Raw genomic sequence first — 21636 nt, 5'->3', positions numbered from 1 at the left:
CCCTCCCTTCCTCCCCACTCTAGGAGTCCCCAATGTCTATTGTTGCCATCTTTATGTCCATGAGTACCCATTGTACCCTCTTATAAGTACCCACTTAAAGTGAGAACATGCAGTATTTGGTTCTCTGTTCCTGCATTAATAAGCTTAGGATAATGGCCTGAGTCTTTAAGCTTTTCTAAGTGTAAGATCATGTTGTCTGTGAACAAGGTTAAGTTGACTTCTTCCTTTCCAATTTGGATGCCTTTCCTTTCTTTGGCCTAATTGCTCTGGTCCCTTGGAGACTTTCCATAGGCTCCTATTATAGCTGTTACCGTACCGTCCTCTAATTGTTTCAGTGTCTGCCTTTGTCCACCCTGCTGTCAGAGCCCTGTGATCATGCTGGGTTCATCTTCAGCCCCAACCCTGCGTGTGTAGATTTCTTGAGCTGTCCTTCAGTGCCTTGTGAGACCAGGGTCCTCCTGCAGATGCCACTCTGATGGAAAGTGCTGTGTTTTCCCTTCTGCAGGGCCTGATGTACCAAGATGCCTCTCGCTGGGGCCTTACGCTACAGACTTATGTGCAGCTCACCATGCTGGACAGGCATACTTGTCCTCAGGTACGTTTCAAATGCTCAGTTTCAGCCTTCTTAAATGTTTTCTTCAGACTTGGGGTATGTGATTGCCAGGAAGGGAAACTTCACAAGGAAGCCAGGCTAGGCCTTCAGTGCTGTGCAGGCCTCTGTGTGTGGGGCCAAGGTCACTGGCTCCTGCAGTTCTCTTCTGACCAGCCTCTAGTGCCCCTACCCACAAACCTCAGCCAGCCAGGTGGTGCCCCTGTCAGGTCAGGACCACTGCTGGACTCAATGCCGTTTAACTCAGTTCTTCTCAAAGTGTGGTCCCTGGACCAGCAGCAGAAGCATCACCTGGAAACTTGTTAGAAATGCACATTTTCAGCTGGGTGTGGTGGATCACACCTGTAATCCTAGCACTTTGGGAGGCCGAGGCATGCAGATCACCTGAGGTCAGGAGTTCAAGACCAGCCTGGCCAACATGGTGAAACCCCATCTCTACTAAAAAAATACAAGAATTAGTCTGGCATGGTGGTGCGCACCTATAATCCCAGCCACTTGGGAGGCTAAGTCAGGAGAATGGCTTGAACCTGGGAGGCGGAGGTTGCAGTGAGCTGAGATTGCATTACTGCACTCCAGCTAGGGTGACAGAGTGAGTCTCCATCTCAAAAAAAAAAAAAAAAGAAATGCAAATTTTCTGGTCACATCCCAGACCTGCTGAATTATAAATTCTAGGGATGAGGCCCAGCAATCTGTGTTTTATCAAGCCCTCCAGGTGACTTGAATGCATGCTTTGTTTGTTTTCATATTTGAGAGCTACTAATTTAACCTTCATGGGGTCTGGCTCTTAGTTCAAATTCTTGAGACAAAGAATCTGATTGGTTCAGCTTTGGTCAGGTGTCCAGCCCTGGTTCAATCAGGTGTTGGGTACAGGACCCCAAGGCACAAACATGGCTGCTTAGGCCTATTCCATCAATGAGGGTGCATCTAGAGATAGTCTCTTAGAAGAAAGGGGGCTGAGGAGGTCCTGATCGGCACCTGTGTTTCAAGGCTGTAAGCACAACCTATGATGCTAGCTTTAAGGCTCTGCATGAAGGAGACAGACTATCCCTACAGCATTTAACACTGGCATAGCTGCTGGACTGGACAGTTCAGTCCCAGTCTGGGTACCTGCAACAATAGCTACCATTCTTCTGTAAATCTGTCTTTTAAAATTGAAAGATGTGAGCGGGACCTTTTTGGTGAGTAAAAATTTCCATCTCCCCAAATATCTGTCTAAATGACACAAATCCACAAGTCAAAAGATCTGAGGTTAGCGCGTTTTGCCTTTGCTAATCTGCTTTTCCTGAGCAGGCACTCAATTGCAAACCTAAGTTGTATCTAATGATATTTGGATAGGAAGGGATACAACTTAGGTTTGCAATTTCCTCTATTTAAGGAAATCTACCTTGGGAGGCAGAGAGAGATGGACAGACCAGGAAGGATGAGCAGAAGGAGACAGAAGGATGAATGGGGAGCTAGGAAGTAAGGAAAGAGAGGATGGAAGAATGGAAAGGAAGATGGATGGGCAGAGGGACAGCAGGGAGAGGGAAGAAATGCCTGGGTTTTCAAATGCTTTGAATCTGCCTCGGATTTGTTGGCCCAGGTTCCATGGGTGCTGTGGGCCATGGCCAAGTGAGAGTGATGTTTGTCTGCCGGGCATCAAGGGTCAGGCACCTTTTGCTTCCCAGAGGAACGCTGGACAAAGGGCAAGATCGTCTGCAGAGGGTGTGAGCATTCTGGCAGAGAGGGGTGCTGTCAGGCTGTCTTCCTCCCTCTTGGGCATCGTCCTTCCCAGTTTCCATGGGCAGAGCCCCCAGAACGTCACCGCCAACCTGACCCTCGTGGGGCTGTACTTCATGCATGCGGTCCCTCCACTTAAGCAAAGTGACCCCATTTAGGTCCGTGATAGTCACCACATATTGCCTCAAGTGGACAGCTTTGGACGGTTTCTCCAGGGCATGGCCATGTTCCAATTGAGCCTCACCTCCCATCAAAGAGGTGTCTGCTGATGAGCCGTCAGCCTCAGCATTGCTGGGCCATGTATGCAGCTTTGGGGTGTGGGGCAGGTCAGGGTGGAAGGGGCACATAGCCTGAGCCTGGTGGCAGATGTGGCTTCTCCTCCCAGCAGAGGAGTGAGGAGGTCCTCCTGCCTCACTCTCTCCTCCGCCTTGATTCTCATATTCAGCAAAGTCCCCAGGCAGGGGAAGTAACAGACATTTCTCAAGGCCTCCTGGCTGTCTCCTCTTCCCCTGAGTTTGTGATTCTCTTTTTGTTTTCCTTTAGGTGTCATCTGTACGGTTGATGGAGAGGTCGATTCACAGCGCAAGATACATTTTTGTAGAAAACCTGTATAGAAGGTACTGTAGTTTGCATAATTGATAATTTATTAAACCACTAATTTTTCATAATGAAATAGAAACTTGTTTATTTGATTGACAGATACGGAGTACCTGCTGTTGTATCAGTTAACCATTGCCATAGCAACGTGGTATAACAGCCAGCCACTAATCCTCATGGCAGACAGCTATCTGCATTCGTTGCCCAGTCAGCCAGGTTGGTCACCAGGCAGCTCTGCTGACCTTGGCTGGGCTCAGTGAGATGTCTGGGAATCAGCTGATGTAGGAGGGCCTAAGCAAGGGAGACTGGAGGTGGCTTATCTCTCTTCCTCTTGCCTGTCACCCTCCTTCTGGGACCAGCAAACCAGCCCAGGTGTCCACTTCTCATGATGACAGAGGGTAGAAGCAACAGCAGAGATGCAAGGACATGCCTTCAGGCCTCTGCTCCAAGTTTGCTAACATTCCATTGGCCAAAGCAGGTCACATGGTCACATGAGCCCAGGGTGGAAAGGTGGGAGGGTCCAGTGAGTTACACAGCATGGTGCAAGGCTATAGGGAAGGGTGGAGAGTTGGGCAAGTCAGACGCATGGTGTGCATCGCATTTGTTGTATTTTTCGCTAAATGCTTCCCTCATGAGAGCAGACTCTGTGATATATACCTAGTTAGGGGGCTTCTGGTGGCCCGTCAGCGCCAAGGGCTCAGGCATGGGGCCCTCCATCCCTGTGCTCAGAGACTGCTGATTTCTCAGGGTCTTGGGGAAATGGGTTGCAGACCCCACCTGTCCCCGCTGTGAGCTTGGGATACTGCTGTCCCTCCCTCTCAGAGCTGTTTGGATGTCAGCGCTGAAGGCCCTTCCTCCCACTCTCATCTGCAGCTGCCTTCCTAAATGTCGCCCTGTCTCCTAGCCCTCCCCGACCACCCTGTCTAGATAGGGCAAGCTCCTTGTTAGTCTTTGTTTCATTTTTGGTTTTGGTTTTTGTTTTTTGAGGCAGGGTCTGGCTCTATCACCCAAGCTGGAGTACGGTGGCACGATCTCAGCTCACTGCAATCTCCTTCCCCCAGGCTCAAGCCATCCTCCCACCTCAGCCTCCCAAGTAGCTGGGACTACAGGCACACACTACCACGCCTGGCTATTTTTTTTTGTATTTTTAGTAGAGACAGGATTTCATCATGTTGCCCAGGTTGGTCTCGCACTCCTGGGCTCAAGTGATCCTTCTGCCTCAGCCTCCCAAAGTGCTGGGTTTACAGGTGTGAGCCACTGTGCCTGGCCCCCTTGTTATTCTTAATGACACCTTCTGTTAGTTTTCTTTGTAGTATTTAAGGCAATCATATGAAATGATTTAACCAATTATGACCTACAAAAATGGCAGTTTTGTGTGGTTCAACTTAGTATGTGTCTAATTGTTTATTGCCTGCCCCGCCCCTCCACACGGGACCATAAGCTCCTAAGGGCAGGCACCAAGTTTGGTGTCCTTGCCTAGTGTGGACCCAGCACAGAGCGAGCTCCTGGTTGATACTTGTTAGCTATTGTTGGATGAGGGGACCTGCGACTGTGCTTTGGTCTCCAGCCCGACTTGTTCCCCAGGCTCTGGCCCCCTGCTGTTTTGTACCTTTCATTTGAGGGGCCGCTAAAAAGGCTTCTCCTAAGAGCCCTGAGCTGCCATGGATCATACCTTTGAGCCTGTATCACCCCTCCAAAATGAGAGCCTCTGCTCAGAACATCAGAGCAATGCTGTGGGCTCAGGGGCTGGCAGCCAAGGTGAGTCCTGGCTGTGGCTTTGCCCCCTGACCTCAGACTTTTCTTGTGGGCTGCAGCTTGCCCTCTCAGCAGGTGGCATTCCTAACCTTAGAGCCCCATTTTCACCTGACAGCCTGGGTTTCCAGGTGTCCACTGCTAGGTTTATCCAGCCCTCTGCCCTCAGCTTCTGCTCTTTAGCACCTCAGCCAGAGGGAGGACAGGCAGGACAGAGGAGAGCAAGAGCAGAAGGGAGCCCCTGTTATGTTTGTGTACTGCTCTGCTTAGAAGTGTACTGCTCTGATTAGAACTGTAGCCCAAGGTGGAGGTTGCAATGAGCCGAGATCACACCACTGCACGCCAGCCTGGGCAACAGAGTAGTGAGACTCTGTCTCAAAAAAAGAACTGTAGCCCGAGGAACAGATCTTGGCGGTGGGGTAGGATTACCTGTGAACCTCACAGAGTGGGGCTGTGTCTGTCTGTGAATCACATTCAGCTTGGCCTGTTTTGTGTGGGGCCAGTGACTCTTATTGCTTTTTTTTTTTTTTTTTTTTTTTGAGATGGGCTTGTGGTCTGTCACCCAGACTGGAGTGCAGTGCCATGATCATGGCTCGCTGTGGCCTTGATGTCCTGGGCTCAAGAGATCCTCCCACTTCAACCTCCTGAATAGCTGGGACTACAGCACATGTCACCATTTCTGGTTAATTTATTTCTTATTTTTTGTAGAGACAGAGTCTCCCTGTGTTGCCCAGGCTGATCTCAAAACTCCAGGGCTCAAGTGATCCTCCTGCCTCAGCTTCCCAAAGTAATGGGATTACAGGCATGAGCCTGATTACAGCTGTGCTTGGCCTGATGGCTCTTTTTGAAGCTAGTAATCTGGAATGGAATGGCCAGAGGTTAAGGGGAGAGGATAGAGTGTGGCATTTGGTGGGCCTGGGTTCTATCCTGGCTCTGAAGTTTGCTCTGTTTATGAGGAAGACCAAGTTTCTAAATTTCTCTGAGCCCATCTCTCATCTCTGATTCCTCTCATCCATCTTTGAAGAGCCTTTTGACCTGCCGCCTCCTTCATGTCTTAGGACCCTTTTGCGGGTCCTTGCCCACCTTGGTCTTTATTAAATTTGTGAGTTCCCCAGTCCCACCCCCAAACCTATAGGCCACCCAGCGCCAGGTAGATTTCCTCAGGAGCCATTTGTCTTTGTCTGGCCTGGGTCACAGTTCCTGCTGATGGCCACAGGCTTTGGTAACTCCCACCCATGGTCCTGTGTCATCACATTTCTGATGTGTCAGTTCTGTATCTGCCAATCTCTATGGTTATGGCATTGGTCCGGATGACATGGGCCTCACCTGGAGCTGTTTTGTGGGTGGTTTAGGAAGAGAATGTAGCTTTTAATTTTTTTAGCTCTTTTCCTGCCCTGATGACTTTATATTTATGTCTCTCCCCGGCCCTCCCAGAAGGCATGGCTTCTGTGGTTAGGATTTCTGTGGGACAATGAACCACAGAAGAAACTTACAGTGTCCTTCTTTCTGTTCTTGGGATCTAATTGTTTTAAGTTCATATGGCTTTCCGGGGGCTCAGATTCCCCTGAAGACCTTGTTGGGGCCTTGAGACCCATCACTGAGATCTCTTGAAGCCAAAAGCTGTCAGTGGGCATGTGGCCTCGGGCACTCCAGAGGCTGCTGGGAGCACTGTGGCTGCCCGGAGGGCCAGGCTATCCACCATGGTCTCTAGGGAGATGAGAAAAGGCAGTGTTCCTCAGACCCTTTCATGGAAATCCTCTGAAGGCAGAGGAAAGCTTCCCATAGCACTGCTTACTCATCCTCCCAGCCCCTGTGGTCAAAGCAGCCACCTGCCAACAACCTGGAAGTTTCTTGGAGTCTCCTGTTTTAACCTAGAATTCGTTAGGATTTTGCATTTTCCTCCATAGTATGTTCTTGTTTTGTATCTAAAAATAATAATTTACATACTTATCATTGAGGACAATGGATGCTGTATTAAACACCATGCTTTGCATGTGCCTTGGAGTTCCCACACCTTCAGCCACATACCCCAGAGTCCCTAAGTCCAGGAGACAGAGAACAGAGGGGTAGGGACATTCAAAACACCTTCCCAGGGCGTGATTCACTTGTGAACTGCACCTGCTTATGTGTTCCCTGGAAACTGGGGCGTCTGCTCTCATGGTTAAGGAACAGGGCAGGGACCCATGGACAGGAGCTGCATTTGTTGTCTGGTTGTTGACCCTATTGGGCAGATACGGAACTGAGAAAGGATTACAAAGCCAGTGCTCCTTCCTGATCGGGCAGGAACTAACCACAGGAGGGGAACGTGTTCTGAACCCTGCTGTGTGGGGGCAAGCAGCAAATGAGGAAGTGGCAGGAGGCATCTAGATTTCTCTCATCAAGGCCAAAGGCTTCAGGGCCCAATGGGGCCCCCAAAGCTGATTATCCTGAGGTACTAGCCCCAGGGGGAGACTCTGCCTCTTCCAGACAGGCCTTACTCTAAGCTTCTCCCACGATCACCTGTGCATCTTGTTTACGGGTAGATTCCGCTTCAGTAGCACTGAGGTGGGGCCCGAGAGGCCACATTTCTAGCAGGTGCCCGGGTGGGACCACACTCCTGCTGGTCAGGGATCACACTTTGAGGAATATGGGCCTTACAAAAAGGTGGCAGGGCCAGGTGTAGTGGCTTATGCTTGTAATCCCAGCACTTTGGGAGGCAGAAGGAGAAGGATCACTTGAAGCCAGGAGTTCGAGACCAGCCTGGGCAACAAAGTAAGACCCCCATCTCTACCAAAAAAAATAAAAATTAGCTGGGCCTGGTTGTACACATCTGTAGTCCCAGCTACTCAGGAGGCTGAGGCAGGAGGATTGCTTGAGCCCAGGAGGTCAGGGCTGCAGTGATCCATGAGCATGCCACTGCCCAAGTGACAAGTGACTTAGTGGGACTTTGTCTAAAAAATAAATTAATAAATAAAAAAGGCTGGTAGCCAGGTGGTCCACAGGGCACCCTCCATCCCTGCGCTGCGACCCTTTTCCCCTGGAGTTCTGACGGTGAGGTGGGCTTCCTTGGGGCTTCACTGGACCTTTGGGGGTCATAAGAGCAAGAGCCCCGGCCTGAGGATTGTCTTCGGGGCCATGGTGAAAAGTTCTGCGCGGTGCAGGATTTCCTGTTTCCTGCACCTGGCCTGTGGTTTCTTAATTTCACCTTTGTTACTTCATATTTGGGTTGCTGGGGGCTATGTTGTGTTACCTTTGTTTTTAAGGTTTCTGAACTTATTCCTAGGCCAAGAGTCAGGCAGCCATAGGGCAAAGTAAAAAGTATTTTTAGCCAGAGCCACAGAAAGGATGAAGGGAAGGAATACTAGAGCTTGGCTACTCTCGGACAACTCCAGCTGCCCTTGATGCAGCGGTCATCCACAACGAAGTATTACTGAGAAAGTAGATGTGGGTTTTTTGTTTATTTTTGAGATGGAGTCTTGCTCTGTTGCTCAGGCTGGAGTGCAGTGGTGCGATCTCAGCTCACTGCAACCTCTGCTTCCCAGATTCAAGCGATTCTCCTGCCTCAGCCTCCCGAGTAGCTGGGATTACAGGCGCCCACCACCATGCCCAGCTCATTTTTGTGTTTTTAGTGGAGGTGGGGTTTCACCGTGTTGGCCAGGCTGGTCTCAAACTCCTGACCTCAAGTGATCTGCCCACCTCAGCCTCCCAAAGTGTTGGGATTACAGGCTGAGCCACTGTGCCCGGCCAAAGTAGATGTTTTTAGAGGTTTCTGCTCCTCCAATGCAGATTACTATCATTGTTACTACCTATGCAAAATGTAGCATAAAACCGAGTTTGGCTGGGTCCTTTGCCCATACCTAGAATAAGGTGTCTTGGTTCCCACCTGCAGGGAGTTCAGCCGGGTACTGGGAACGACACGGTGGCATGTGGGGCGTCAGCTCCTGCCTGGGAGCTCGTGTTTCCTCATTTCCTGGGATGCTCTAGGAAAAGGCTTCCCAAAATGCCGTGATGGGGAGCCCTTCACCAGGTGGGAGGGCACATTACCACTGCCCCTTCAGTGCTCGAGTTGGTCTTTTTCTCCCTCTCAGAAACTCTTGCAACCTTGGTTTGGGATCTGTAGGGGTCTGGATAGAAGGGTGTACGGCAGGCTCAGGTCCCCAGAAAAGCCCATATGTTGGAATCCTGCATCTCCTCAAAGTAAAATTTCTTGAAAGGTGTTCTTGCTCTTTGGGCCGTGAACAGATGAAGAGCTCGTCAGGGGAGAGACCCGCCTCTTCTGGCACTGTCTACCCCGGCGAGGTTGGGGTGTGCAGAATGTAAGTGTGGTTATGCCACCAGGGGTTCGAGAGGGCTGTGTTAATTGCTGGAGAGGAAGATTCCAGTTACACAGTGTCCTTAAAGATGGGAACTTTTTTTTTTTTTTTTTGGAGTCGGAGTTTTGCTCTTATTGCCCGGGCTGGAGTGCAGTGGTGCAATCTCGGCTCATTGCACCCTCCACCTCCAGGTTCAAGCGATTCTCCTGCTTCAGCCTCCTGAGTAGCTGGGATTACAGTCATGTGCCACCACGCCCGGCTAATTTTGTATTTTTAGTAGAGACGGGGTTTTTCCATGTTGGTCAGGCTGGTCTCAAACTCCCAACCTCAGGTGATCCGTCTGCCTCAGCCTGCCACAGTGAGCCACTGTGCCTGGCCAAAGACGGGAACTTGTAAGGGGCGGGCAGCTGGCTAGCATGAAAAGCTGAAGGTGGTGAGCAAAATTCATGTAGCTAAAGAGGCCACGCAGGTGACTGTGTGGGCCGAGTAACGGGAAGCAAAGGTTTTACAAGATTGCCTGGTCGTCCTTTTCTAAGAACAGAAGTGAGGGCGTGGAGTGGGGCCCAGCTGAGGAAATGACATGCTGACTCACCTGTGGCTGGTGGTTGGAGATACTAAGTAAGACCTGGTGTTTGGAACCACAGGCTGGGCTTCCTCCCCTGCTGATTGGCCCAGGGGCTTAGGCTCTTCCCAGCTCCTGTCTAGACTGAAGCCTTCTGTCTGGGTCATGGGCCTAAGAGCTGTGGCCTTCCTGCAGCTCAGGCTAGAGAGAGACTGGACTTGATCCAGGTCAGCTGACAGAGTGGGGCGGGCGGGTGGTGCAGTGGAGAGCATTTGGGTTTGGGGGTAGGGAGAGCCAGGCTTGAACCCCTGCTCAGACAGAGTTGGCCTTCACTTCTCTGATCCTCAGGTTTCTTCTACAAATTGGGACTGAAGCTAGCCTCACAAGGTCTTGTGAAAACAAAAGGAAATAACGTATACAAGGGAGCTCTTCTAATCCATTCCGCACAGACTGGGGGCTCTCTGGGCCTCAGGGAAGGATGCAAGAAATTGTGCTGATGTAACAGCAGGATTCATGTATCCATGTGGACGAAGACCTTGGTTTTGCCCTCTTGGGGTCAGGGGAGGGGTGAGACTCCCGTGCCCACTGTTGAGTAATGTGCTTGGATTTGCCAGACTTGGATTTGCTTGGTATTACTCTCTGTGCGTTCTGTAGAAATAAAGGCTGTGGCTTGTCTTGGTGGTGGTGTGGGGAGCCCCATGCTTGAGACAGACACAGGAGGAGCTGGGCAGAGTTCCTAGGAGGAAGTACAGTTAGAATAGCGCCTGCCGTGCCCTGTGTCCCTCGGAGTCATGGAGATCAGGCTTCTGTTTTCCTCGCTCAGCTCAGCCACTGGTCAATCAGTCCTCCTGGATCCCCCTGCCTCTTCCGGCACACAGTTCCAGTCATGGAAGGGTTTTCGATAGGTCTGGCCTACTGACCCTGCCCACGGGAGGCCACCCCACCAAGGACCCCTTCCAAGAACATTGGGAAGGGAGAGGCTGCCCCTCAGTCTGCACCAACCCTGTGGGGGAAGCCTTTTGTTTGACTGTGGTGGGGGTGGGAGTGGGAGGCCCCTGTGACTACCTGGAGCCGATTCCCAGGGGAGCTGTGGCGGGGGAGAGCCACCACAATCTCTCAGTCCCAGAGTCCCCCACAGGTGTGACCCCCTCCCCATGTCTCCATGTGTGGACCTCCGTTTACTGTGACCGTTTTGCAGTGGTGGTCGGTTTGGTTTTAGTTAACACTGCTTCATGTGTTCTGAGCTGTGGTTCAGTTCCATGGTCATATCTGTGGGCACCCTCCCAGCTCTGGGATTGGACAGTCTTCCTTGAACTATGTAGACACATGAGGTCCTCCGGCGGTTAGTCCAGCCTTGGAGACTTGGGAGACTGTCCCATGGGCAGCTTAACTTCTCCTCAATTGCTGCTAACTGGCTCCACCCCCTCGGTGCCACCTCTTCTCTGCCCTCAAGCTGTGAGTTTGCTGGAGTAGGGGAGAAGCTAATCAGCAGCTTCCTCATTGCACATCCTCATTTTCTTGGAGCCAATTTTTTCTCAGTCTAATTGTTCCAGAAACGGAAAATAAGAGAGAGTGGTTTGGTTTCTTGAACATCAGATATTCAGAGCTGAACTAACTGAAACCCAACTCAGGGTAGCCTGAACAATGAGTTGCTGTCACCTCCCAACAGATGGCTTAATTTGATGCCTCTGGCCTTGTTTCTCTTCATTTTCCTGCTCTGCATCCTGTTCACGTCCTCAGTGTGATTCTTTCAGGGGGACAATGTAGTCGCGGCAGCATTGGGCTTCTCACTGGCTGGTTGGAGTAAGGGCAGGTGTCTTGCTAGTGGCTCTTCCCCAAGCGTGCGGAAGTATCTTTTCTGTAAGTCCCTGCAAACCTCCCTCATGTCTGCCTAATCCAAATCGGGCCCCTGTCTGGGGGAGGCTCTGCACTGATTGACTTAGCTTGGCTTCCCGAACACATTGCTGGAACCAGGGCAGCCGACTTCCCTTAGATCAATTGTGCCTACCCTAAGGCTTGGAAGCTTGGGGTGAGTCAGGTTTCCATGAAGCCCTTGTGTCTGTGGATGGACCCTGAATAAAGAATAGGCTACTTTTAAGGAGGTAAGTGGAGAGGAGGCAGGGAGGCAGCCTGTGGGCACAAAGTCGTCACCTGAACTTATAGTGCCTGAGTTTTGTTGACTGGGAATCCCCTCTGTAATGCTGCAGGATTTCCTTCCCACTCCTCCCGCCTCCCCTCCCCCACACAGCTGGGAGTCCTGGCAGTCCCACAGGTTGGTCTGCCCTGGCCTCTGTGCTGCAGTCTGCTCAGGCCCCCCTGCTGTTCTCCGTCCACTGTCCCGCTCCTCTGTCAAATGCTCTTCTCTGCTGAGGACATGGGGGTGGTCTCATAGACTAGGGGAGAATGTCCCTCCCCAGTTGGTGTCATGCCTTGCTGTTAGGCCCCAAGACAGGGCTGCTTGTGCCCTTGACCTCCTAGAGTTCCTGCCTCACTTTTCCAGCCTCTTACTTCCTTCCATCCTCATCCCCTCATGGGATGGAGTCAGCCCCTCCTCGCCCCCTCCCCCTGGGAGCCTCCCATTGCACACGGCTCAGGTATGGTCACTCCTCCACGGCCAGTCTTGCTGAACCCAGCTCTGAGTGGGTCCCACATGGAGCCACTAGTGGAATGGAGGATGTTAAAGGGAGAATTCCTCTGCTAGGCCTGTGAGGGTCATCTGCCTGCTGATAGGCTTGTGCCCTCCAGCCGTGGCCATTCCTGCTCTCTCTTTCCTGTTGATTTCCTCCCAGGTCACAGGAAACCCACAGAAATACCAGGAATAGATGCCAGATTTCTCCTTCACCCTGGGCTTGTTCTTCCTTCCCACTTTCTTGCCTTCTTTTCTTTCTTTTAAAGTTAACATTTAAAATATGTAGTAGGCCGGGCGCAGTGGCTCATGCCTGTAATCCCAGCACTTTGGTAGGCCGAGACAGGTGGATCATTTGAGGTCAGGAGTTCGAGACCGGCCTGGCCAACATAGTGAAACTCTGTCTGTACTAAAAATACAAAAATTAGCCTGGCATGGTGGTGCACGCCTATAGTCCCAGCTACTCAGGAGGCTGAGGCAGGAGAATTGCTTGAACCGAGCAGTGAGCTGAGATCACGCCACCACACTCCAGCCTGGGTAACAGAGTAAGATTCTGTCTTAAAAAAATAAAAAATAGAATGTGTAGTAATGCTCCCCAACCCCCACTGCTGATTTGCTGATTTGAGAAGTAATGTGTTGTTAAAATTTGGAAAATACAAAAAGGTATAAAGAATAAAAGTCTCACATAGTCCTGCAGCTCGAGAAAAGCACTGTTTACATTTTGGTATGTTTCTTTCCTGCCTTTCCAAGATGCATTGGTGAATAGTTTTGGAAATGTGGTTGGGGTATACACAGTTTTAGATCATGTTGCTTTCACTGAACATTAGATTTGAAATTTTTCCATGCCATTAAATATTATTTTACAATATCATCCTTCAGTTACTGCATGAATTTTCTGTTATATAGATTTACCAAGATTTAGTTTTTTATTGTTTTAAACAGTGCAACAGTGAGCATCATGATTATTTTCACAAAATAAATTTTTTGTTTTGTCAGAGTCAGGGGTCTCACTCTGTTGCCCAGGCTGGAGTGCAGTGGCATGATCATGACCCACTATAGCCTTGAACCCCTGGGCTCGAGTGATCCTCCTGCTTCAGTCTCCCGAGTAGCTGGGACCATAGGCATGTGCCACCACACCTAGCTAATTTTTTTGTAGTTTTTGTAGAGATGGGGGTCTTTCCATGTTGCCCAGGCAGGTCTTGAACTTCTGGCCTCAAGCGATCCTCCCACTTCACCCTCCCAGAGTGCTGGGATTACAGGCATGAGCCACCACCCTGGTCCACAAAATAAATTTCTAAAAGTGAAATTGGTTTGCTGATTCATTGCCCAACCTGAGCACTGTCTCTGTTCTCAGGGCACAAGCTTTAAAGTCCCTTTCTCTGCTTAGAGTTCCAATCCCAAGTGAATTCTCCCATCACTCTGTACCATGGCCCTTGCAGCATTGCACCATAAGCTGCCCCCAGGCAGCAGGAAGTCGGGAATGCTTAGGGTCCTTGTCACTGCATGTCCAGTATTGCATGGATCACTTTGTGCCCTGGTACCCTTGGTGACTCCCTTTCAGTGAGAGCCATCTCCAGATCCTTTTGGGGGAATTGCATAGCCCAGAGCTTTCTCTTAGGTGAATAAGCCCTTACAACTCTCATTGCAGTGGGAAGATGCCAGAAGTGGACTATGTAGTTCTGTCGGAATGGTTTGACTGGATCTTGAGGAACATGGACGTGTCCATTGATTTGATTGGTGAGATGCACCCCTCCCACCTCCATCTCTGGTCTCTCTCCTGGGCCCCTTGAGGATGTGCTTGGCTGGGCCCCAACCCTTGGGGGCAATGGGTGAGGCACTCAGCAATTCCTTCCCTATAGGAGTTCAGCCTTCTACCTGAGGGCAGACAGAATTTGGGGCTTCTGGTCTGTCATGGAGAAGAACCCTGGCCTTTGTTCTTTAAACTTCCCTCCCTGCCTCTGCTACTTTCAGACCCAAATCCACTGTGATCTGATGGGTTTTCTAGTTGGTAAAGAACAGGAAGGACAGAGCCTGAACATTCACTGAGACCTGCTTGGTGTGAGGCCTGTGCTGAGCTCTGTCTATGAACAGAATCCCATTCAGCCTCAAAACGACCCCACGGGGCTAGTGACACAGAAAGAGAATGAAAATCGGGGCCGAGGGTCAGTGGTCAAGCCGAGAGCTGGCCCTCCCTGCCTCCTGCTTGAACTGTGCAGACCTTCCTCCCGCCTTTGCCCGTGTGCCTGCTTCGCTTCCAAGCCATGAGCAGAGTCCTGAGAGCCACGTATTCTTTTAACCTCAGTTTATCTTCGGACCAATCCTGAGACTTGTTACCAGAGGTTAAAGAGGAGATGCAGGGAAGAGGAGAAGGTCATTCCACTGGTAAGAGGCCTCTTTGGCTTGGTTAAAGACAAACTGGGAAACCACCTCTGTCCACGCCCGGCTTCCTCTCCTAGCCCCACCCCCATGAGATCATTGTGCCCTTGTCTGCTGAGAGAGAAACAGGAACCAAGTGTATCAGAGGGTGAACTCTGACTTCCTGTTTGGCCAGAGACCCACATGGATGTCCAAATCTACTTGGCTTCCTGTGGTCGCTGACTCATGGTTTGGCAACCCTCCTGCTTGGAGGCGTTCCCCTCCCCTCCCCACCTGCCCCTCCCCATCTTGTCAGCACCAGGGCTTGTCTCTTCTGCCTCCTGAAGATTGCCTGGCCTTGTGCTCTCTGGGTCATCCCTAGAATGTGAGTTCCAGGAGGGCAGGACCAGCCCCCTTGTGCACTGCTGCATCCCTAGTGCTCAGCGCAGTGCCCAGCACGGAGGCAGTGCTCATGCTTAGTAGTGCTTGCCCACTGGAGAGATGCCATGCCCCTCTGAGTTCTGCTCAGGCCACACTGACTCTCATGGGGACTCTGCCAGTACAGGCCCTGGCTGTGCTTCCTGCCCTGGTCCTTCCCTCCTCACATCTCCCTCAAAATCCAGCCTCTAGGCTGCTGCACAGCTGATATTTCCAATACTCATCACCACTCATGCAATTTCCCAGCCCAGAACCCTTCAGTGCCTTGCTGCTGGCTAGGATGCAGTCCTCACTTTGTAATATGGCTTATGACCCGGCCCCAACTGCCTCTCTGGCATTATCTTCCTCCATTCCTTACTTTCTATGCTGTGGCTGTAAGGAACTAGTTGTGGCCACACACAAACATCCACACGCACAGTGGAGCTATGCAAATGTGCCTTTGCACAGTCGTTTCCTTTGACTTTAAAGTATTACTCAGATGTCACCTTCTCCAGGAAGCCACCCCGACCTTCCTTCCATTGTAACCCCCCCAAACCCACCCACTGGCTTTCTTTGATCACAGGCCTTAGGACAGCATACTGACACTATTTGTTTATACCTTTTTTTCCCCATCCCTCATTAATATCGGCTTTTTAAGATTGGGTCTTATTCTCTCTGTGTCCTCTGCACGTGCCTTGGGGCCTGGTGCCTAGTAGTTGCTCAGTTAGTATTGAACTGAATGTCCCATGTGAAAAGCTGCCTCTGGAGGGAGACAGAAGTTGGGCAAGCATTCAGTGGGGTGTCAGGGGTTCTGAGCTCAGGATAGGCTGGACTGGGGCCCTGGGAGGCCTATCCAACTCCTGAAGCCCTGCTCAGCCTTGTTTTTCCCTGGTGCCAGCACGATGCATTCCTGCTATGAAGGCCCGGGCTTCACTCTGGGCAGCTCCTTTGAAATCTTGGAGACAAGAATGCTAGGAAGATGGAGTGTGGTGGAATGGGGCTAGGCTGGACCATGCTGTGATGGGCACAGCAGCTCTGCAGTGACCCAGATGCTCCCCAAGTCTAGGGTCCCTCCAAGTTGTGATCTAAGCCATTGTCTTAAGGGTTTGACCAAGTCCATGGGACACATCTGGCTCCTGTTGCCGAGGGAGAGCTGGGCAGCAGATGAAAAGGCAGCTGCAGAGTTGACACGCGAGCCTCTGATGGCGAGTGAAATCTGTGTGAGGAGCCATCCCACTCTGTGCCTGGGAGAGCACGAGTATCTGCTCTGCCCGATATGTAGGCCCCATGGCTCAAGAGGGCCTGTGCCCCTTTTTCCTTGGGCTCCACCACATCAGGCTTTCTGCGGCTGGCGGTCTTTATAGTCTCGAGGGTCTATAGGTTATGAGTTGTTGAGGGGCTAGAAGGGCAAGGGGTGAGGGTCATGGTCCTCTTGGTTGCAAGACAGAGGGGAGGGTTTAGAGGCTGCCTGGGGCTGGGCCCCTGTCTGAAGGAACTGAGGCCCTGCTGCTGCAGAAGTGGCAGTAAATGGGAGAAGGCAGGTGTGGGTCCTGCCTTTTGCCTTGGCTTTGATTCAGGCGCCAGAGGAAGGGCCAGTGTTTGTGCCTGTGAACCCCCAGTGGAGCAGAGCAGGGTGGCTGGTGACACTTCTGCTGTCGTTTTGCTCAACCTGGCCACCGAGTGTGCAGCTGCATCTGCCACGGTCTGCCTGAGCCAGGTTTGCTCTTGCAGGGTTGCTTTGTCCGAGTCACTGCCCATGGTCATTGACTATTTTGCCCCCCTCTGCTTGAGACCCTTGGTGGGCGGGGTGTGCCCTGCCCACTCCCGACAGACTGTTTATGTTTCCCTGGCAGGAATACCTGGAAGCAATTCACCATCTCCATGAGGAGTGGCTCATCAAAGGCAGCCTTTTCCCCGTGGCAGCCCCTGTTCTGGTAAGTAAGACTCCCTTACAGGGTACGAGACTGTTCTAGAAAGAGGAGTGACCCAGGGAATGTCAGCCATCTTGCAGACGGGGAGGGCACAGTCCTTTACAGTTTGACAACTTGGAAGGAGGAAGGTGGGAAGGCTGGTCCTCTCTCTGCTAGTCCCTGTTTTTGGGCTGAGTCTCAGAGTGAGTTGGCCAGACCCAAGGGAAGGCAGTCTGTGTCAGTGCCATCACACCTGGCAGTTGTCACTGATCCAGCATCTTCAGTGAAGACTGTAGACCCGGGTTTCAGTTTTCACCATTTGGGATGGTGGTTCCTCTGATGTGACCTTCCTTCTTCTGTGGATGACACAGAACCTCATTTCACCTTTGTTTGGTGACTCAGGTCATCAGAAGGAATGTCAGTGTCTGGTCTGGGCTGCCACACGGTGATGCCCTTAGGAAGTGCTGGGTGTGGAACTGTCTGTCCTGCCCGCTAATGTTTCTGCATTCCTGTGTTTACTTTTTACAGTAACCCTCCTTTCTCTTGCTGCCATGTGTCATTTCTGACTGATATTGATGTGTCTGCCCCGTCAGCATTTCCTCACTTCCCCGTCCTTGTTTTCCAGTTTGCTGTTTCCAGATTTCTTTACTCACACAAATGCGCAGTGGCCCAGATGCTCCCAAGAAATGCGGAGTCTGGGGTCCCTCTGAGTCTTGATTGGAGGGAACCTAAGATGGTTTCATATACAACATGGAATGGGCTGTGAGGCAGGGCTGTGTGCAAGCTTTTGTGCATGGCTATAGGAACAATGTTTGATGGACTGTGAGGCAGGGCTGTGCATCAGCTTTTGTGCGTGGCCATGGGAACATCTGTTTGGGCTCAAACACTTCTGCTCATGGCTCTTGTAAGCAGTGAGGTTCTTAAAAGTGATATATTACTGTAGTAGTTTTTTGTTTGTTTGTTTTTGAGACAGAGTCTCGCTCTGTTGCCCAGGCTGGAATGCAGTGATAGTCTTGGCTTGCTGCAACCTCTGCCACCTGGGTTCAAGTGATTCTCTTGCCTCAGCCTCCCGAGTAGCTGGGACTATAGGTGCATGCCACCATGCCTGACTGATTTTTTATATTTTTTGTAGAGATGGGGTTTTGCCATGTTGTCCAGGCTGGTCTCAAACTCCTGGCCTCAAGTAATCTGTCTGCCTCGGCCTCCCAAAATTCTGGGATTACAGGCATGAGCCACTGCACCTGGCCTATTGTAGTAGATTTTTAAATAAGTACAGTTTATTTTTCTCCCTCATTATGGAAAAAAAAGGAGGGTAGAAAGTGATGAGGGAATAAAACAAATCATTCATGAGCTTACAGGGTCTCACTATGTTGCCCAGGCTGGTCTCAAACTCCTGGGCTCATGTCATCTTCAGGTGTCAGCCTCCCAAAGTGCTTGGATAATAGACATGAGCCACCATACCTGGCTCTTATAGTACATTCTTAAGTGAAAACCTCATTGGAAATGTAGATTGCCCTAGAGCTGAGAGCAGTTTGGCTCTAACCTTCCTTTTTATCTGCCTGCAACCTTCTCTGTGCCCCCTGCCCCCTGCTGTCTGCTGCCTGCTTCCATCTCTCTCTCTCCAGCTGTGAAGGGAGGATGCTGCTGAGGTCAGTGCAGCCCTGTGACCCATGTGTCTAATTTCCAGGTGATTGAGGCAGACCACCACATGGAGAGGATGTTACAACTCTTTGAACAAAATCGGGATCGAATATTAACTCCAGAGAATCGGAAGCTTGGCCCATAGGAGGCAGAAGGTCTATGGATCATGTCTGAAAAATGCCTGCTGCTGCCAAGTTAGCTATTATGAGCAATCTGGAGAAACTTGCTCCCAGGAGGGCTTTGTGTCTGGCCAGCTTGATTTTCCTAATGGTCTCATCTCCTTTGCTAGTGTCTTTGTCATAAGTCTCTGGCCCTCGTGGGTAAGTGACAAACGGGACCAATGGGTTTGCCAAGCCCTTTGCTGTTCACAGCCTCACATTCCCCCGGTGCCTCTTCCAGTGGCTTCGTGCTGCCGAGTTGCTTTCATGAAGCCCTTAGGGAGAGCACCTGCTGTGTCCCTGACGTCCCGCTGGAGCTGTGTACCAATCATCTCAGCCTTCATCAGGAGGCTGAGGAAGGAGTCTTATGTCCCAGGTGAGGAATCTGAAGCTCAGAAAGATGGAGGGCTCCCCAGAGGTCACACAGCCAGTGTGCAGTGGAGCTGGCACCATTCAGACTTTCAGCCAACTCCACAACTTTCCTTTGCCCTGGCTGCCTCCTCCTGAGAGCTGTTCCCCACCGCCCTGCCTCTTCTGGTTGGAGGCTCTCGTGTCTCTTTGGGGAGAGCTGGCAGTGTGTGGAGCCGATAACATTTTCTCAATGTTGAGCAGTTCCCAAGGACAGTCAGCATTTCTAGACTTCCACAAAATTGTGCTGCATTTGACTGGAGCCCGGTGTTCAGTGGTTTCCCCGCCCGAGGCCACTGCAGGCCCATCCACCACGTCCTCCTGTGGATGTTGACCTTAGGAGATTCACACGCTGGCTCCTGAATGGTGCTCTGTCTCCTTGGCGATGAAGGTCCTGCTTGAGCTGCTGCCAACTCCATGTCAGGGAAGTCGCTTTTGGTGTGTGGCTGGTTTGCCCAGAGCCAAGCGGAGGCAAGGGGCAGCCAGCCCTGACTTCCAAGGCTCCCGTACTATCTGTGTCCTTCTATAAGGAGCTTTGCTCTTGGAATTACTGAAAGTCTGTGGCTCAAGGGAGAGATACAAGTGGCCTTAAGTCTTTTTGAAATGTTCTTTCATCCAGGGGAATGCCTCGAGCCATAGAGCCTGAAATCATCTTTGTTGGTTCAGAAAATACCTTAACTTCACTCAGCTGGAACTGCGTTGAAAGCGAGGCTGTCCCTTGGATCAAGCAGAAAACAAGAGAAAGAAAGAATATTCCCTTTGGGGACAGTCTGGAAAACTGGGATTCGCAAATAAAGGCTCTGGAAGCATTGCTAGTCCTGAAGCTTCGGAGGTGGGCAGAGCGAGCTTCAAGAAGACTGGATGCAAACCCTGGGAAGGATTAAGGCTCAACTCTGGAGAAACAGGCCATGGGCTCTCAGAGCAGCCGTTAGCTGTAAATAGAGGTAGCAAGGCCACCCCAGGCCACTGTGAGTAGGGGCACCTGTACATGCAGTGCTCCGACTCTGCAGAGGTGCCAAGTGACCCTGCTGGGCCAGTCCCAGAGAGTTAAGAAGTCAAGGCCTTCAACTCCTGGTTCTTCCTGTTCGGACCAGTTCTTGTGCCATTGGCAGGATGAGAGGCAGCAGCCAGGCGGGAGCTGTGTCTATCAGCACCTGTAGCCCACGTGCTGCTAATTAGCTGGAAAATGGGAAGGCAGAACCTTTGCTACCAGGAATCTTGACATGTGGGGTCCATCTTGAGAATTTTTAAATGAATAGTCCAGTATTTCCCCTAGGCTCATTTTGTGCATCCGTTTTGGGGCAAATGTGATTTCTCTTTTTTTTTTCCCACTTTTTTTTTTTTTGCCCAAGATACAATCTCAAGAGGTCCTGAGAACATGTACCCATGATTTTTCTCTTACTCTGTGATACCCAGTAACTCCTTCACCTAAGCCCTGTTGTTGATTTTGAAGTACTTCCTGGGCCGGTGATTTTAGCTCCTGCCAGCATCCTTTTGCCAGTAGAGTAACGTGTTTTTATTTTTCAAACCCGATGTTTCCTAACATGGAATGTATGGGTCCAAGAAGAGCCTGCTGTCCTCCCTGCCTTCCACCTTGGAGAGGAGGCTGGGTGCCTCAGCAGTGGCCAGGGCAGGTCGCAAAATCCTCCCATCCTAGAGACCATACCTGAAATGGCTGAAGCCAGCTTGCACAAGGGCTGCTGTCCCCCTGTGGCAGGCAGGGCTGGTGGGGGCAGGGGCCACAGAGCAGTCATAGACACTGTGGACCGAGGCAGGAGAAGGACAGATGGGACATGGGCACAACGGGGCCTTGTCCTTAGAGCACTGGGGGGTCCTCCCCAGAGGCTCCTGGCCGTGGCTGGGAGGGGCATGGCAGGGGCTGGCATCCCTGTAGAGCCAGAGGGGCCACCCAGGGCAGTGACATTCCAGATGTGCTGGGCCCACCTCATCCTTGCTTTGAGACTGTAGTTCCATGGGGACATGAAATCAGTACACGCCAGAGCTGCTCAGCTGCTCTACCTCTCGCTGACTTTTTAAAAATGTTGCACGTCATATATATTTTCTTTCAGTTAGCGTTTATTCCAGTTTTTATTTAAGCTTTTTGACTGTACATGTAAAATATGTGATTATAACCATTTAAAAATATCTTATGTACCTGTTTTTTTTGAAAACTAGATAGAAATATATTTATCTTTTACACAAAAGAAGTGTGTAGCAGGGTGGTCTCGGGCTTTGTGGTGGCTTAGGGGCCATCGGGGTCCCAGGATCTTCCTACTTTTCTCTTTTGGTTCCACCTCTTGGCTCCTGGCTTCCTTCTTCCAGGGCCTGACTGTCCAGGATGGTGCCTGGAGCTCCTGCTCTGGCCACGGTTGGCATCAGAGCCCACTGCTCCCCATCCACACCGTAATCCAGATGCTGATAATGTCCCTTTCCAAGGCATAACTAAGATAAGTTGGAAGGTTCCTACAAGGCTTTGCTAGAGGCCCTGGGAGGTGAGGGAAAGGCAAGAGGGCAGTGCCCACCCGCAGAACCAGTCACATGACCTGGCATCAGCGCTGCGGAGTCCTCTGGGCCTCACCTCCCTCTCCC

The 21636-nt window shown here is 51.1% G+C and overlaps 1 protein-coding gene across 5 annotated transcripts in view; it reads left to right on the top strand.

The window, feature by feature from the left end:
• Positions 1–21192, top strand: part of TK2 (thymidine kinase 2) — a 42698-nt gene extending 21506 nt beyond the window's left edge. For 4 of the 5 annotated variants that reach the window (XM_007993578.3, XM_073015431.1, XM_007993575.3 and 1 more), the window contains 6 exons: positions 506–595; positions 2873–2946; positions 13807–13895; positions 14461–14540; positions 16784–16864; positions 18528–21192. In XM_007993578.3, the coding sequence (XP_007991769.2) occupies positions 512–595; positions 2873–2946; positions 13807–13895; positions 14461–14540; positions 16784–16864; positions 18528–18626 (507 nt within the window). In that variant the 5' untranslated portion in view covers positions 506–511 and the 3' untranslated portion in view covers positions 18627–21192. The remainder of the gene's footprint in view (positions 1–505; positions 596–2872; positions 2947–13806; positions 13896–14460; positions 14541–16783; positions 16865–18527) is intronic. The other variant, XR_005243900.2, reaches the window with a different exon arrangement.
• The last annotated feature ends 444 nt before the right edge of the window (positions 21193–21636 follow it).

This window comes from Chlorocebus sabaeus, chromosome 5 (genome assembly GCF_047675955.1).
Source record: "Chlorocebus sabaeus isolate Y175 chromosome 5, mChlSab1.0.hap1, whole genome shotgun sequence".
Classification (NCBI taxonomy): Eukaryota; Metazoa; Chordata; class Mammalia; order Primates; family Cercopithecidae; genus Chlorocebus; species Chlorocebus sabaeus.
The sequence above is the reverse complement of the archived record's forward strand: the minus strand, read 5'-3'. Positions and strand labels throughout refer to the sequence as shown.